This window comes from Hemitrygon akajei, chromosome 15 (assembly GCF_048418815.1).
Source record: "Hemitrygon akajei chromosome 15, sHemAka1.3, whole genome shotgun sequence".
Classification (NCBI taxonomy): Eukaryota; Metazoa; Chordata; class Chondrichthyes; order Myliobatiformes; family Dasyatidae; genus Hemitrygon; species Hemitrygon akajei.
Genome location: NC_133138.1, coordinates 3697402 through 3713723, shown reverse-complemented (window position 1 = coordinate 3713723; position 16322 = coordinate 3697402). Strand labels below are relative to the sequence as shown.

General features: G+C 45.9%; 1 protein-coding gene across 1 annotated transcript in view; it reads right to left on the bottom strand.

Annotated features, from left to right (window-relative positions):
- The window catches only part of flt4 (fms related receptor tyrosine kinase 4), a 281525-nt gene that overhangs the window by 34623 nt on the left and 230580 nt on the right, over positions 1–16322 (bottom strand). The window contains exons 21-22 of the mRNA XM_073067065.1: positions 10879–11035; positions 6300–6394 (exon numbers count right to left, since the gene is read on the bottom strand). Of these exons, the coding sequence (XP_072923166.1) occupies positions 6300–6394; positions 10879–11035 (252 nt within the window). The remainder of the gene's footprint in view (positions 1–6299; positions 6395–10878; positions 11036–16322) is intronic.

The following is a 16322-nucleotide window of genomic DNA, read 5'->3' as shown; positions in this document are numbered from 1 at the left end:
CGCTCCGTCAGCAACCAAATCATGGGGCTATTTACAATTAACCTACTAACGGGCACATCTGTAGACTGTTGGAGGAAACCAGGGCACCCGGCAGAAACCCATGCAATCACGGGGAGATGAACAGATTCCTTACAGAGTACGCCGGGACTGACACCCCAAGCTGCAACAGTGTCACACTATGGTACCGTGGCGCCCATGTCACTGCTGCTACCAAACCACAGATTTCACAATGCAAGTCAGTGATAATAAACCTGATTCTGATTTTGATTCTGGGCAGTTGGGATCTGATGCACCAATGCTGCTGCCCACCACTCTCTCTGTCCCTGTCCCTCTCTGTCCGTCAGCCTGCCTGGATCCCAGTGTCCAGACTCCACTGCAGCGCAGTGCAACCAGCAGCAGGGGGCAGTGCAGAGCCAATGTGGGGCGGGCGCAGCCCTGAGACTAAGGAACACACAGAGCTCAGGATCCCTCCCAGAACAACAGGAAAGAAGAGGAAAGGAAGAAGAGGTTGAAAGGAAGATTATCTTTAGCACCTTTCATGGCCTCAGGACATCCCAAAGCACTTTTTGAAGTGTTGTCGCAGCGGTGGAGTGGGAAACACATTTCATATTCCCTTCCTGTGTTAGGAACACTCTTTCCCGCTGCCAATGGATTCTGCGTGTCTGTGAGATCACACGGACAGAATGAAATCATTCCATATCCAGAATGAGACTGTTCAGCCCAGTATCTGTGCCAACCCATTGAAAGGCTCTGATTTATTACAGAAAACTTCAGCAGCGCAAAGGGAGTAACTTCACTCAACCTATCACTGAACTGTTCCCACAACCCCTTTTCAAGGACACTTCATCTCATGTTCGCGATATTTATTGATAATTTATTTACTATTATTTTGCTTGCTTTTTTTGTTTCTTAGTATTTACTGTGAATGCCTGCAAGAAAATGAATCTCAGGGTTGGACATAAATGCACAATAAATTTACCTTGAACCTTGAACACAAAACACTGGAGGAACTCAGAGCAGGAGCATCTCTGGGGGAACAACACACGCAAAATTCTGGAGGAACTCAGCAGATCAGGCAGCACCTACAGGAAAGCAATAAACAGCCGACATTTCGGGCCTTCCTTTCCAGTCTTGATGAAGGGTTTCAGCCCCAAACATTGACTGTTTATTCCTCTCCATAGATGCTGCTTGACCTGCTGAGTTCCTCCAGCATTTTGTGTGTGTCGCTCTGGATTTCCAGCATCTGCAGACCCTCGTGTGTTACAGTCTGTGGGGGTGGGGGAAATGGCCAGCTGATGTTTCAGATTGAGATGGGTTCTCTGGACTGAAGAAGGAAGAGCAGATTGGCGTTATGAAGAGGGAGGGAGAGAAGCAAGATCAAGCAGGATCCAGATTGAGAAAGGGTGATAGGCAGATGGAGGAGAGAGTGGAAATGCTGATGGGTGGAAGAGGCAAAGGGCTGAGAAGGATGGAATCTGATAGGAGAAGACAGTGGACCACGAAATAAGGGGAAGAAGATGGGAGGGGAATTGGAGGGAGGAATATGTGGGTGATGGGTGTGAGTGGGAAAGAGGTTTGGCAGCATGGCAGCGTAACAGTTAATGTAATGCTTTTCGGCACCAGCGGCCCGGGTTCAATTCCTGCCTCTGTAAGGAGCTTGTTCAGATCTCTGAATGGACAATGACCCACAATCACCACACTCAGTATTTTTTCCACTCTTCTTGCAATACTTACTTAATTCAATTTTCCTTTTTTATTTATATTTTTGTTGTAATTTCAAGTTTTTTTATTGTCAAAAACAGCCAAACACTAATCCTTTCTACCTACACCATGTCCATACCCCTCCATCTTCCTTACAGACCTCTAGCTCATTATATCCTATTCCTAAGAATTTCCCTACAACTGACGTGAGACTCACCAGTCTATAGCTCTCAGGAGCTCTCTTCCTTTGTTCCCCTCTTAAATTAGCCACTTGCCAGTCCCCGTGGCTAGAGAGGACACAAAGATACTGGTCAAGGGCCCAGCAATCTCGTCCCTTGCCTCCTGTAATAACCTCTCTTTACATTCAAGGTTTCTCCCTATTCCTGTCCTTCCTTCCTTCTAACAAGAACATAACTTTCAGTGTAATTGTCTCTAAACATCTTCCACACGTCTGATGTGGACTTGCCAATGAAAAGGTGTTCCCAATTAACGCTTCTTAGATCCTGCCTATTGCCCTTGTAATTTGCCCTACTCCAATTTAAATTCTCCCACAAGGACCACACCTATCCTTCTCGATAGCTATCTTGAAAGTTGAGGAGTTGTGGTCACTGTTCCCTAACTGTCCACCCACTGAAAGGTCAGTCACCTGGCCAGACTCATCACCCAACACCAGGTCCAGTACAGACTCTCCTCTCATTGCTCAGTCCACATATTGACTTAAGAAACCTTCCTGGATACACTTAACAAATTCAGCCCCATCTAAATCCCTTACACTAAGAAGGTCCCAGTTTATGTTAGGGAAGTTGAAATCCGCCATGACAACAACCCTGTTATTTTTACACATTTCCTGAATCTGATTAAATATCTGTTCCTCAATGTCCCAGTGGCTATTAGGGGGTCTGTAGTACCACCCATCAGTGTGATTGTACCCTCCCCATTCCTGAGATCCACCCAAATGGACTCAGTGTCTGACCCCTCCACTACGTCTCCCCTGAGTGCAGCTGTGATATTGTCCCTGAGTAGTAGTGAAACTCCACCCCCTCTTTTACCTCCTCTATCGTTTCTAAAACTGTGAAAGCCTGATACATTAATCACTTGTTCCTGCCCCTCTCTCAACCAAGTTTCAGTAATGGCTACAACATTGTAATTCCATGTACTGATCCATGCTCTAAATTCATCACCCTTACCCATAATACTCCTAGCATTAAAATACACACCCTTCAAACTATCTGACCCATCATAACTGTTAATTTGATTTTGCTGTCAATACCTTCCCTGCCATCTACCTTCTGGTCCAATCCTTCCCTTCCTGACCTGGTGCTCTGGTTCCCAGCCCCCTAGTTTAAACTCTCCTGAGCAGCATCAGCAAACTTTCCAGCCAGGATACTGGTTCCCCTTCAGTTCACGTGCAACCCATCCTTCCTCAGAAAAGGTTCCAATGATCAAAGAACTTGAAACCCTGCCCCCTGCACCATCTCCTCAGCCACTCATTCATCCATGCTATCAGCCCATTTCTACCTGCTCGGGCCCGTGGCAGTGGGAGTAATCTGGAGATTACTACCTAGGAGGTCTTTCTCTTCAGCCTCTTTCCTAACTCCATATACTCACTATGCAGGACCTCTTCCCATTTTCTGCCAAAGTCATTGGTGCCAATATGCACCACAACCCCTGGCTGATCCCCTCCCCCTTGAGAATATCCTGCAGCCCCTCTGATACATCGTGGGCCCTAGCACCCAGGAGGCAACACACCATCCTGGTGTCTCCTTTATGACCAGAGAATCTCCTTTGTATCCCCCTAACCATCAAGTCTGCTATAACTACTGCACTCTCTCAAGTTACCCTTCCCTGTCGGGCCACCAGCCTGGCACTGCTGCTGTGATTTGATGGGTCATCCCCTCAGCAGTATCCAAAGGGGTAAACGTTGTGTAGAATGGCCACAGGGGAACCCTGCCCTAACCTTTTAATTCCCTTACCTCTCCCGGTGGTCACACATCTACTGTACAAAGCCTGTACTCTGGCTGTGAACACCTCTTCAAAAGTCTCCTCTATAATATCTTCAGCGTCCCAAATGGTCTTGAGTATATCCAACACCAGCTCTAACTCCTTGACCTGGTCAGTCAGGTGCAGAAGTAGGATGCATTTCCACAGATGTAGTCATCAGGGAAACCATCAGGTATCCTGAATTCCCACATCTGACAGGAGGAACATTCCACCCCAACAACTCTATCAAAAAAAAGGGTTGCCCCTTCTTAACTGTTCCTTCAGTAGTTCATGCTGAAGCCTGATACGTCAAAGCCTTCACACTCTATCACTGGCACACTCAAACAATGGCTGCTCCGCCCGTGCCTACCCTCGTTTGATTTGCAGCTGAGGTTAGGCCTCTGATGCTGACATTTGATGTGTCTGCACAGTCGAAAAAGATCAGACTTGTCCAAATCTATTCCTTTCATCTTCTCTCTCCTGGCTTCTATAGGGCTCTGACACTGACAAACACTCCTCTCACCTGAGGCTTTAAACAAGTCTTATACTCACACTCCCAGCTTCAGAAGACCTCTAACACAGGTACTCCGTTTTCTAAATATGTACGGATTAGGTTTGGCAAGTTGTGGGAATGCTATTTGGCACCAGAAGCCTTGGTCTCCTAATGAGTATAAAGGTGGATAAATCACCAGGTCCTGATGGGATTTACCCCAGGTTATTGAAAAAGGGAAGAGATGAGATTGCTGGGCCCTTGACCAGTATCTTCATGTCCTCTGAGGTCCCAGAGGACGGATGAGTAGCTAAGGTATACTTAAAAAGGGAACAAGGGAAAATCCAAGGACTATAGGCTGGTGAGTATCAGATCAGTGTAGGGAAATTGCTGGAGAACATTCTTCGGGATAGGATATACGAACATTTGGAAACCCATGGCCTAATTAGAGAGAGCCAGCATGGCTTTGTGCGTGGCAGGTCGTGCCTTACCAACTTGATTCGAGTATTTTGAGAAGGTGACGAGAGAGATTGATGACGGTAAGGCAGTGGATAATTCCTACTTGGATTTTAAGGCAATTGACAAAGTCCCTCATGGTAGACTAATCCAGAAGATTAATATGCATGGGATCTGTGGCAAATTGGCTGTTTGGATTCAGAACTGGCTTGCAGGTAGAAGACAGAGATAATGGTTGAAGGGACTTATTTGAGCTGGAAGTCTGTAGTTAGTGGAGTTCCGCAGGAATCTGTGCTGAAACCTCTGCTGTTTGTAATGTTTATAAATGACCTGGATGATGTAGAAGATGGGTTGGTAAGTTTGTGGGTGATACCAAGACTGATGGAGTTGTGAATGGTGAAGAAGCCTGGCAAAGAATTCAACACGATATAGATCAGTTGCAGATATGACCTGAGAAATGGCAGATGGAGTTTAACCCAGATAAACGTGAGGTGTTGCACCTCGATAGGGAAATGCAGGGAGACAGTACACTGATAAGGGTAAATCCTTAACAGTGTTGCTGAGCTGAGAGATCTTGGGATCCAAGTTCATAACTCCTTGAAAGTGGCGACACAGGTCAACAAGGTGCTTAAGAAGGCTTATGGAATGCTTGCTCTTATTAGTTGAAGCACTGAGTTCAAAAGTCAGGAGGTTCTGTTGCAACTTTATAAAACTCTGGTTAGGCCACGTATGCAGTATTGTGTAGAGTTCTGGTTGCCCCACTATCAGAAGGATGTTGAGGTTTTGGTAAGGGTGAAGAAGAGTTTACCAGGATGCTGTCTGGGTTAGAGGGCATGTGCTATCGTGAGAGGCTGGATAAACTTGGGTTGTTTTCTCTGGAGCATCAGAGGCTGAGGGGAGGTCAGATAGAGGTTTACAAAATTATGAGGGGCATGGATATAGATGGCGTACAGAGAGTATCTGTTTCCTAGGGGTGAAATGTCTTTTACCAGAGAGTATGCATTGAACGTGAGGGGGGATGTGAGGGGTAAGTTCTTTACTCAGAGAGTGGTGGATGCCTGGAATGTGCTGCCTGGTATGGTGGTAAGGGCAAATACATTTGAGGCTTTTAAGAGACGTTTGGATAGGCACATGGATGTGAGGAAGATGGAGGGATATGGACATGGTGCAGGTAGGAGGGAGTAGTATTTCGGAGTTTTCGATTTACTTTTTAGCTGCTTCAGCACAACGCTGTGGACTGAGTGGCCTGTTCCTGTACTGTACTGTTCTACCTTCTAACACTTGCGGGCTGTGCCCGCACATCCTCGGACTGTGTTGGTTGTTGACGCAAACAACACATTTCACTGTATTGATGTACATGTGAGAAATAAAGCTAATCTTTAAAATCTTCTCATTACTACCATTGAGTAGGAGGTACAGGATCCTGAAGACATACACTCAATAATTCAGGAACAGCATCTTCCCCTCTGCCATTAGATTGCTGAACAGCCCATGGACACTACCTCTTTATTCCTCCTTTTTTGGCACTATTTATTTATTTTCCCATGCCTCCGGGGAGAGGAAGGATCTCCTACACCATTTCCTTTTACCCTGGCCACCAGTGCTCACTAGAGGGAGGGGGTTACAAACCCTTCCAAGCTCCCAGCTTCCCGCCACCCTGCAGAGGACTCACCTTCCTGGAGGCAAGGAACTCCATCCCACGAGCAACTTGGAAGCTGAAGCAGATCAGATCAACGAGGGTCAGGGGGCACTGCCACAGGTCATCAACTGTCAGGAGGGAATGGAATGGTAGGTTCAGGTGGGAGTGGTGTGCTCGTGATGCTGAGCCTCTACTTCCTGAAACATCCCACATAGGACACACCCTTGCTTTGGGCAGCTAATGACTCCACCCCATGCTCCATCTCAGCTGACCCTACCTGAACCGACAACCACCCACCCACCCCAAACCACCTCCCCATCTCCTCCCCCAACCAACTCTTACGCACCCAATCCAAAACCATGACTACACAACCCGTCATCTCTAACATCCACTCACCCCAAACTCATGGCATCCAGCTTCCCATCCCTTCCCCCAACCACTTCACAGAACACAGAACATTACGGCACAGTACAGGCCCTTCGGCCAGCAATGCTGTGCTAACTTTTTAACCTACTCTAAAATCAATCTAACCCTTCCCTCCTTGTTTCTATCATCCGTGTGCCTGAGTTGCATAGATCTCCCTAATGTCTCTACCTCTACCACCCCCCGCCATAAAAAAAACTACCTCTAACATTCCCCTATGCTTTCCTCCAGTCACCTTAAATTGATGCCATCCTGTATTAGTCATTTTCACCTTGGGAATAAGTCCCTGGCTGTCCACTTAATCCACTTCAACAACAACCCTCACCCAACACCTACCAATCACTCCAAATCTCTATCCACTTGACCTGCCCTACATTTCCATCACTGAAACTCAGACAAAGAGTACAGAAGTAGGGAGATTATGTCGCAGTTGTACAGGACACCATTAATGATGCTATGAAGCTGGGAAGAGTGCAGAGCAGATTTACAACAATGTTGCTGGGACTCAAGAGACTGAGTTATGGAGCAACATTAGACAGGTTGAACCTTTCTTCATTGGAGTGCAGGAGAATGTGGGGCAAAATTCTAGAGGTGTGACACCTCGTAGTGCCAATGGCCAGATTCCCGGCAGTGCAGAGGAACAGAGGGATCTTAGGATTGAAGTCCATAGACAGTGATTAAAGTTACCATGCAAGTTGATAAGGTGGTTAAGAAGTCTTATGGTGATTTCAAACGCTTATGAGGAAATGCGTCTTATGGTAATGTTGCAGCTCTATAAAACACTTGCAATATTATGTTCAGTTCTGGTCACTTCATTGTAGGAAGGATGTGGAATCTTTAGAGAGAATGCAGAGGAGATTTACCAGGATGCTGCTGGATTCGAGTGCATGTCTTATGAAGACAGACTGAGTGAGCTATGGCTTTTCTCTTTGGAGTGAAGGAGGATGATAGATGTATTGATAGAGGTGTAAAGATGATAAGAGGCAGAGATGAGTGGATAGCCAGCACCTTTCCCAGGGTAAAAATGGTTAATGTGACAGGGCCATAATTTTAAGGTGACTGGATAAAATACTGGGATATTTTCCACACAGAGATTGGTGGATGTGTGGAACGCACAAATGGGGTGGTGGTAGAGGAAGATACATAGAACATAGAATAGTACAGCACAGTACTAGCCCTTCGGCCCACAATGTTGTGCCAAGCCTTAAACCCTGCCTCCCATATAACCCCCCACCTTAAATTCCTCCATATACCTGTCTAGTAGTCACTAGTTACTTAATACTTTGTACTTTGCTTTGTACTCTGCCTTGGAGTTTGTCCTTCCAAAGTGTACCACCTCACACTTCTCTGGGTTGAACTCCATCTGCCACTTGTCAGCCCACTTCTGCATCCTATCAATCTTCGACAATCCTCTACACTATCCACAAAACCACCAACCTTTGTGTCATCTGCAAACTTGCCAACCCACCCTTCTACCCCCATATCCAGGTGGTTAATAAAAATCACAAAAAGTAGAGGTCCTAGAACTGATCCTTGTGGGACACCACTAGTCACAACCCTCCAATCCGAATGTACTCCCTCCAACACGACCCTCTGCTTTCCGCAGGCAAGCCAATTCTGAATCCATCTGGCCAAACTTCCCTGGATCCCATGCCTTCTGACTTTCTGAATAAGCCTACTGTGTAGAACCTTGTCAAATATCTTACTGAAATCCATGTAGATCAATTCCACTGCACTACCCTCATCTATATGCAGGTAGTATATAGATATATACTATCTATATACTATATAGATATACTATATATAACATATAGTATACTACTGTATATGTGTGTGTGTGTGTGTAATATAGGCCTTTTCCAACAGCTTTCCCACCACAGACGTAAGGCTCACTGGTCTATAATTACCCAGACTATCCCTACTACCTTTATTGAACAAGGGGACAACATTTGCCTCCCTCCAATCCTCCGGTACCATTCCTGTGGACAACGAGGACATAAAGATCCTAGCCAGAGGCTCAGCAATCTCTTCCCTCACCTCGTGGAGCAGCCTGGGGAATATTCCGTCAGGCCCCGGGGACTTAACCATCCTAATGTATTTTAACAACTCCAACACCTCCTCTCCCTTAATATCAACATGCTCCAGAACATCAACCTCACTCATATTGTCCTCACCGTCTTCAAGTTCCCTCTCATTGGTCAATACCGAAGAGAAGTATCCATTGAGGACCTCGCTCACTTCCACAGCCTCCAGGCACATCTTCCCACTTTTATCTCTAATCGGTCCGACCTTCACTCCTGTCATCCTTTTGCTTCACATAACTGAAGAATGCCTTGGGGTTTTCCTTTACCCTACTCGCCAAGGCCTTCTCATGCCCCCTTCTTGCTCTTCTCAGCCCCCTCTTAAGCTCCTTTCTTGCTACCCTATATTCCTCAATAGACCCATCTGATCCTTGCTTCCTAAACCCCATGTATGCTGCCTTCTTCCATCTGACTAGATTCTCCACTTCACTTGTCACCCATGGTTCCTTCACTCTACCATTCTTTATATTCCTCACCGGGACAAATTTATCCCTAACATCCCGCAAGAGATCCGTAAACGTCGACCACATGTCCATAGTAGATTTCCCTGCAAAAACATCTTCCAATTCACACCTGCAAGTTCTAGCCTTATAGCTTCATAATTTGCCCTTCCCCAATTAAAAATTTTCCTGTCCTCTCTGATTCTATCCTTTTCCATGATAATGTTAAAGGCCAGGGAGCGGTGATCACTGTCCCCCAGATGCTCACCCACTGACAGATCTGTGACCTGACCTGGTTCGTTACCAAATACTAGATCTAATTATAATTATAGTATTATACCTAATACTAATAATAGTATGGCACTCCCACTAGTTGGCCCATCAACATACTGTGACAGGAATCCTTCCTGGACACATTTAACAAGCTCTGCCCCATCTAAACCATTGGAACTAATCAAGTGCCAATCAATATTAGGGAAGTCAAAGTCACCCATGATAACAACCCTATTATTTTTGCACCTTTCCAAAATCTGCCTCCCAATCTGCTCCTCGGTATCTCTGCTGCTTCCAGGGGGCCGAAAGAATGCCCCCAGTAGAGTAACTGCTCCCTTCCTGTTCCTGACTTCCACCCATACTGACTCAAAAGAGGATCCTGCTACATTACCCACCCTTTCTGTAGCTGTAATAGTATCCCTGACCAGTAATGCCACCCCTCCTCCCCTTTTCACCCTTCCCCCCCCCCCCCCCCCATCCCTTTTAAAGCATTGAAATCCAGGAATATTGAGGATCCATTCCTGCCCTGGTGCCAGCCAAGTCTCTGTAATGGCCACTACATCATAATTTCATGTATGTATCCAAGCTCTCAGTTCATCACCTTTGTTCCTGATGCTTCTTGCATGAAGTACACACACTTTAGCCCTTCTACCTTACTTCCTTTACACACTTTATTCTGCTTCTCTTTCCTCAAAGCCTCTTTATATGTTAGATCTGGCTTTACTCCATGCACTATACTTGCAGTTCTCGCATGACCTTTATCCTCCTCCACCTCACTATCTGCTCTAACACTCTGGTTCCCCTCCTCCTGCATATCTAGTTTAAACCCCCCGGAGCAGCACTAGCAAACCTTCCCGCAAGGATGTTAGTCTCCCTCCAGTTCAGGTGCAACCCATCCTGTTCGAACAGGTCCCACCTTCCCTGGAACAAGGCCCAATTGTCCAGAAACATGAAGCCCACCCTCCTGCACCAACTCCTTAGCCACGTATTTAGCTGCATTATCTTCCTATTTCCAGCCTCAGTAGCTCGTGGCACAGGGAGCAATCCTGATACATTAGGAACATTTAAGAAACTCTTAGACAGGCACATGGATAACAGAGAAAAGGAGGGCTATGTGGGAGTGAAGGGTTAAAATGATCTTGAAGTAGATTGAAATATCGGCACATCATGGGCTGAATAGCCTCCATTGTTCTATGTTCTATGACTCTAAACTCATGAACCCCACCTCAAAATCACACCAGCCTCTACATCAGTCAACCACACAGCATCTACACAACTCCCTCCCACAGAACCCTCCTGCCCACGATCCCACCACTTGCCCTCCGCACAGCTCGTTTCCCGATCGGGGTGGGCTGTATTTGAAGCACTAACACAGGGATCAAGGGTAGTCCTCACCTTCCACCAGGGCCTTGGGGTGACCGAGCATCCTGTCCATGGCGGTGCGGACACAGATTGGGTGTTCGGCTATGCTGCCTCGATTCCTGTCCTCCAGCCCTTTCACCACCTCCACCATGGAAATCACATGGCTGCTTACCTTCAGTGCCCGTTCCTGCTGAACAACACGCACAACACAGAGTCAGCGTACAGCATTAGGATCCCTCCGCCCTGTCCCATCACACACCTTCAAGTCAGACACAGAGTGAGCTCCCTCCACACCATCCCATCACAAATTCCCGGGGCCAGATACAGAGTGAAACTCCCTCCACACTGTCTGATCACACACTCTCACAGTTAGACAGCGTGAAGCCCCCTCCACACCATCCCATCACACACTCCCGGGGTCAGACACAGAGTGAAGCTCCACACTGTCCCATCACACACACTCAGGAAAGATGACACAACCATGGCTAACAAGAGAAGTCAAAGCCAACATAAAAGCCAGAGAGAGTATATAATAGAGCAAAAATGAGTGGGAACTTAGAGTATTGTGAAGCGTTTAAAAACCAACAGAATCCAACTAAAAAAAACATTAAGAAGGTAAAGATGGAATACGAAGGTAAGCAAGCCAATAATATTAAAGAGGAAAACAAAAGTTTCTTAAAATATAAAAGTGTAAAAGAGAGGCGGTGGAAAGAGTACGGTGGAAGTTGCTGGTGCTAGAGGGCATGAAGTGTGTGAAGTTACCATAACTAGAGAGAAGGTTCTTGAGAAACTAAAAGGTCTGAAAGTAGGTAAGTAACTTGGACCAGATGGTGTACATCCCAGAGTTCTGAAAGAGGAGGTTGAAGAGATTGTGGAGACATTAGTCATACTCTTTCAAGAATCACTAGATTCTACAGTGGTCCTGGAAACTGGGAAAATTGCAAATGTCTCTCGATTTTCAAGAAGGGAGTGAGGCAGATAAAAAGAAACTATAGGCCACTTAGCCTGACCTCAGTGGTTGGGAAGATGCTGGAGTCAATTATTAAAGATGAGGTCTCAGTGTACTTGGAAGCACATGATAAAATAGGTCATAGTCAGCATGGTTTCCTCAAGGGAATATCTTGCCTGACAAATCTGTTGGAATTCTTTGAAGAAGTAACAATCAGGATAAATAAAAGAGAATGGGTTGATGATTTTCAGAAGGCCTTTGACAAGGTGCCACACACAAGGCTGCTTAACAAGCTATGAGCCCATGGAAAGATTCTAACATGGATAAAGTATTGGCTGATTGGCAGGATGCAAAGAGTGGGAATAAAGGGAACCTTTTCTGGCTGGCTGTCAGTGACTAGTGGTGTCCCACAGGTGTCTGTTTTGTGATCAATTCTTTTTACATTATATGTCAAGTATTTGGATGATGGAATTAATTGCTTTATTGCAAAGTTTCCAGACGTTATGAAGATAGGTGAAGGGACAGGTAGTTTTAAACAGAGAGGCTACAGAATGACTTAGATTAGTTGAATGGCAAAGAAATGGCAGATGGAGTACAATGTCAGGAAGTGTAGGTTCATGCACTTTAGTAGAAGAAATGAAAGGATAGACTATTTTCTAAATGGAGAAAAAATACAAAAAACAGAGACGTAAAGGGACTTGGGAGGCCTTGTGCAGGATTTCCTAAAGGCTAATTTGCAGGTCGAGTTTGTGGTGAGAAAGGTAAATGCAATGTTAGCATTCATTTTAAAAGGACTAGAATGTAAAAGCAAGGATGTAATGTTGAGACTTTATAAAACACTGGTGAGGCCTCACTTGGAGTACCGTGAACATGATTGGGTCCCTTATCTTAGAAAGGGTGCTCTGAAACTGGACAGGGTTCAAAGGAGGTTCATAAACTTGATTCCAGGATTGAATGGCTTGTCATATGAAGAGCGTTTGATGGCTCTGGGCCTGTATTCACTAGTATTCAGAAGAATGAGGGGTGTCCTCATTGAAACCAGTCGAATGGTGAAAGGCCTTGATAAAGTGGATGTGGAGAGGATGTTTCCTATGGTGAAAGAGTCCAAGGCAGAGGACACAGTCTCAGAATAGAGGGGCATCCTTTTAGAACAGAGATGAAGGGGCATTTCTTTCACCAGAGAGTGGTGAATCTGTGGAATTCTTTGCCACAGGCAGCTGTGGAGGCCAAGTCTTTATGTATATTTAAAGCAGAGGTTGATAGATTCTTGATTGGTCAGGGCAGGAGGCAGGAGACTGGGGCTGAGAGGAAAATTGGATCAGCCATGATGAAATGGCAGAGCAGACTCAATGGGTTCAATGGCCTAATTCTGCTCCAATGTCTTATGACACTATTTTCTCAGAGAAGGAGGTGAGTCTTTGCAACTCTCTCTCAAAGGCCACTGGGGGAATGGGAGTGTAATGTTGAGGCCTAATCAGATCAGACGCCGTAGTGAGTTGGGCTGAAGAGGTTGAGCGGTTCCTCCTGCTAATGGTTTGTGTATAACTGGTTTTACCATTACACAATAGGTCAATGAACTTCCAGCTCATGTCCCTGCTGTCCCTCTGCATCCCTCCCTTCTTCTTGTGAGGGGGTCCCGTCAGTGGGGCTGGGGGGGGGGGGGTCAGCAAGATGTTCCATCAGGTGGAGCTAAGATCACATATACACTGCCTGTCACATGATCAGCAAGTCCCCAGCTGAAAGCCTAAAGGTCGAAGAGCCTGAGTTGGCATGTTTGGAGGTGAGAAGCTTGTAGTCTGTGAGTCTGCAAAGTCTAGAGCCAAAGACTGGAGGCTGGAGGCTTGGTGATTGCCTGTTCTGAGGTTGGAGGCCCGTCTATGTGTATGAGTGTGGCAAAGGAGCTTGTTTTGTTGTTGTTGTTGTGTTGTTCTGTCAAACATTGTGGACATGTTATGTTGGTGCTGGAATGTGTGCTGACACTTGTGGGCTTCCCTCAGCACACCTTTAAGCTGTGTTGGTGGTTAAGGCAAACGACATGTTTCATTGTACACGTGATAAATAAATGAATCTGAATCTGGACGTGAGAGATGATTGTGTCCTGGGCTAGTAACTGTTGAACTGGTCACTGTTTACAGCTGCAAAACTGCACACAACTCACTTTAGAATCATAGAGAGAGGCAGAACAGAAACAGGCTCTTCAACCCAACTGGTCCATTCTAACCACAATGCCTATCTACTGTAAGTCAGTCCACAGCAGTTAGTGCAGCATTCCAGGGTTTGGAGTTCAATTCCAGTGCCACCTGTAAGGGGTCTCTCTGTGTCCTCCCCATGGAAGACGTGGGTTTTCCCTTGGTGCTCCGGTTCCCTCCCACGTTCCAAAACAGCAGGTAGGTTAAGAGGTCATTGTAAATTGTCCTGTGATTAGTTTAGGGATAATGGGGTTATGGGTTGCTGATGCACCATCAATAACTCTCGAAGACGTGAGGCAAGATATAGGCTTTTATTGGCTGGAAGAAAGAACAAGCAGCAATTGACCACCACACAGCATCCTGGAGACTGAGGCCGGGGCGGTGTCTCCAATCGCCTTTATACCGGGGTCCTTGGGAGGAGCCACGGTCAGTGGGAGGAGCTACAGGAGCAGTCAGCGGGTGGGGCGTGTCCAGACAGGTATATGTAGTTCACCACAGTTGCTACAGTGGCATGTCTCAAGGGGCAGGAAGGCCTATTCCGTGCTGTACCCCTAAATAAATAAAGAGATTTGCCTGCATTTTGGCACATATCCTTCTAAACCTTACCTATCCAAGCACTTGTCTAAGTGCCATTTAAATTTTGTTAATGTACCTGCCTCAAGCACTTTCTCTGGCATCTCCTTCCATAGACAGATCACTCATTGGGTGATAAAATTGCCCCAGGTTCCTGTTAAATCTTTTCCCTCTCACTTTAAATCTGTGCCCTCTAGTTTTTGATTCCACAACCCTAGGTAAAAGATTATATGCATTCACAGTCTGCCCCTGACGATTTTACACACTCTGTAAGGTCACCCCTCAATCTCCTATACTCCATGGAATAAAGTCCCAACCTGCTCAACCTTGCTCCATAACTCAGTACCCCAACACCCAGCAACATCCTCATTAATCTCCTCTGCACTTTACTGCTTAATTACATCCTCCCGGTAGCAGGGTGACCAAAACGGAACATAATCTTCCAAGTGCAGCCTCACCAATATCTTGTACAACTGCAACACGACATCCCATCTTCAGCATTCACTGACTCTGACTGATGAAGGCCAGTGTGCCAAACACCTCTCACCACCGTCTGCCATGACACCAGTTTCAGATTCAGATGTATTACATGTACATCGAAACATACCGTGAAATGAACACAGAACACAACAAAACAAACCCCTTCCCTGCCTCCACCCACATACATAGTTCTCTAGCCCCAGAACAGTCTGTGCTTGGCATCATGGAAATCAGACAGGGTTCCTTTGACATTCCCAATGGACTGGTAGAGACTTGCAGATTCAGGGCTCCAGCCATCAGCTGTTGATTTCTAGACTTTGATCCGGTCTTCTGCCTGACCACTTTCGGCGAATCATGCATTTGTACTTACAAATATTTCCTTACAGTATTTGTCAGGGTTTGGGAGTATTTTGTTAGCTGTGAAGCTCTCTGCCTGTCCCAAGATTGCGAAAGGAGACAAAGGAAATGTTAATGGATTGTTTTGAATCTCTGAGTTGGTGCTGGGGACAGTTACTCGAGAACGGTGTCTGCAATCCCTTGGCACGTTTCTGCAGCGTTGTTAGGACCACTGTTCCCCTTCCAAACACTCAGAAAGCCTTTTATTCTCTGCAGGGTTTCTCCTACAGAGGAGGATATCATTTCAGAAGCCAGGCCACCCCCAGGAAAATGAAGGAAGGGGAAACAAGCCAATTTAGCCAGCCAAACCTTGTGTTTCTTCATTTACATCCACATGTAAAGGCTTCATAAATAATAATGAGGGCCCTGGGAGGGAGTCAATCAGGAGAAATTGTTTCTAGTGGCAGGAGGGGTCACTGGCCAAAGGACATGGAGTGAAGGGGGGCCCGGAGAAGAATTTTAATGATAAAAGTGGCTGGAATCTGTGTTGTGGGAAAAGATTTAACTGGAATTTGAGAAGAGAATTAAATATACTTTATTTTATCATGTGTAGATCGAAGCATACAGAAAAGTGTGCTGTTTGCATCAAATCAAATCAGCAATTTGTGCTTGGTAGCCTGAAAATGTCACTATGCTCTCAGCGCCAACATAACACAAACCTAACAAAGTTAACCTATTTACTAACTACTACTGCTACTAACCCTACTTATTATCCTAACCCGTGAACATCGGAGAAACTGGAACACTCGGAGGATACCCACGTGTTCATAGGGAGAATGTACAAACTCCTTACAGACAGCTTTGGGAATTGAACCCCAATCTTACAGATGGCATTGTAAAGCGTTATGTTAACCGTAATATTACTCACAATTCCAATTATTATTCATGGA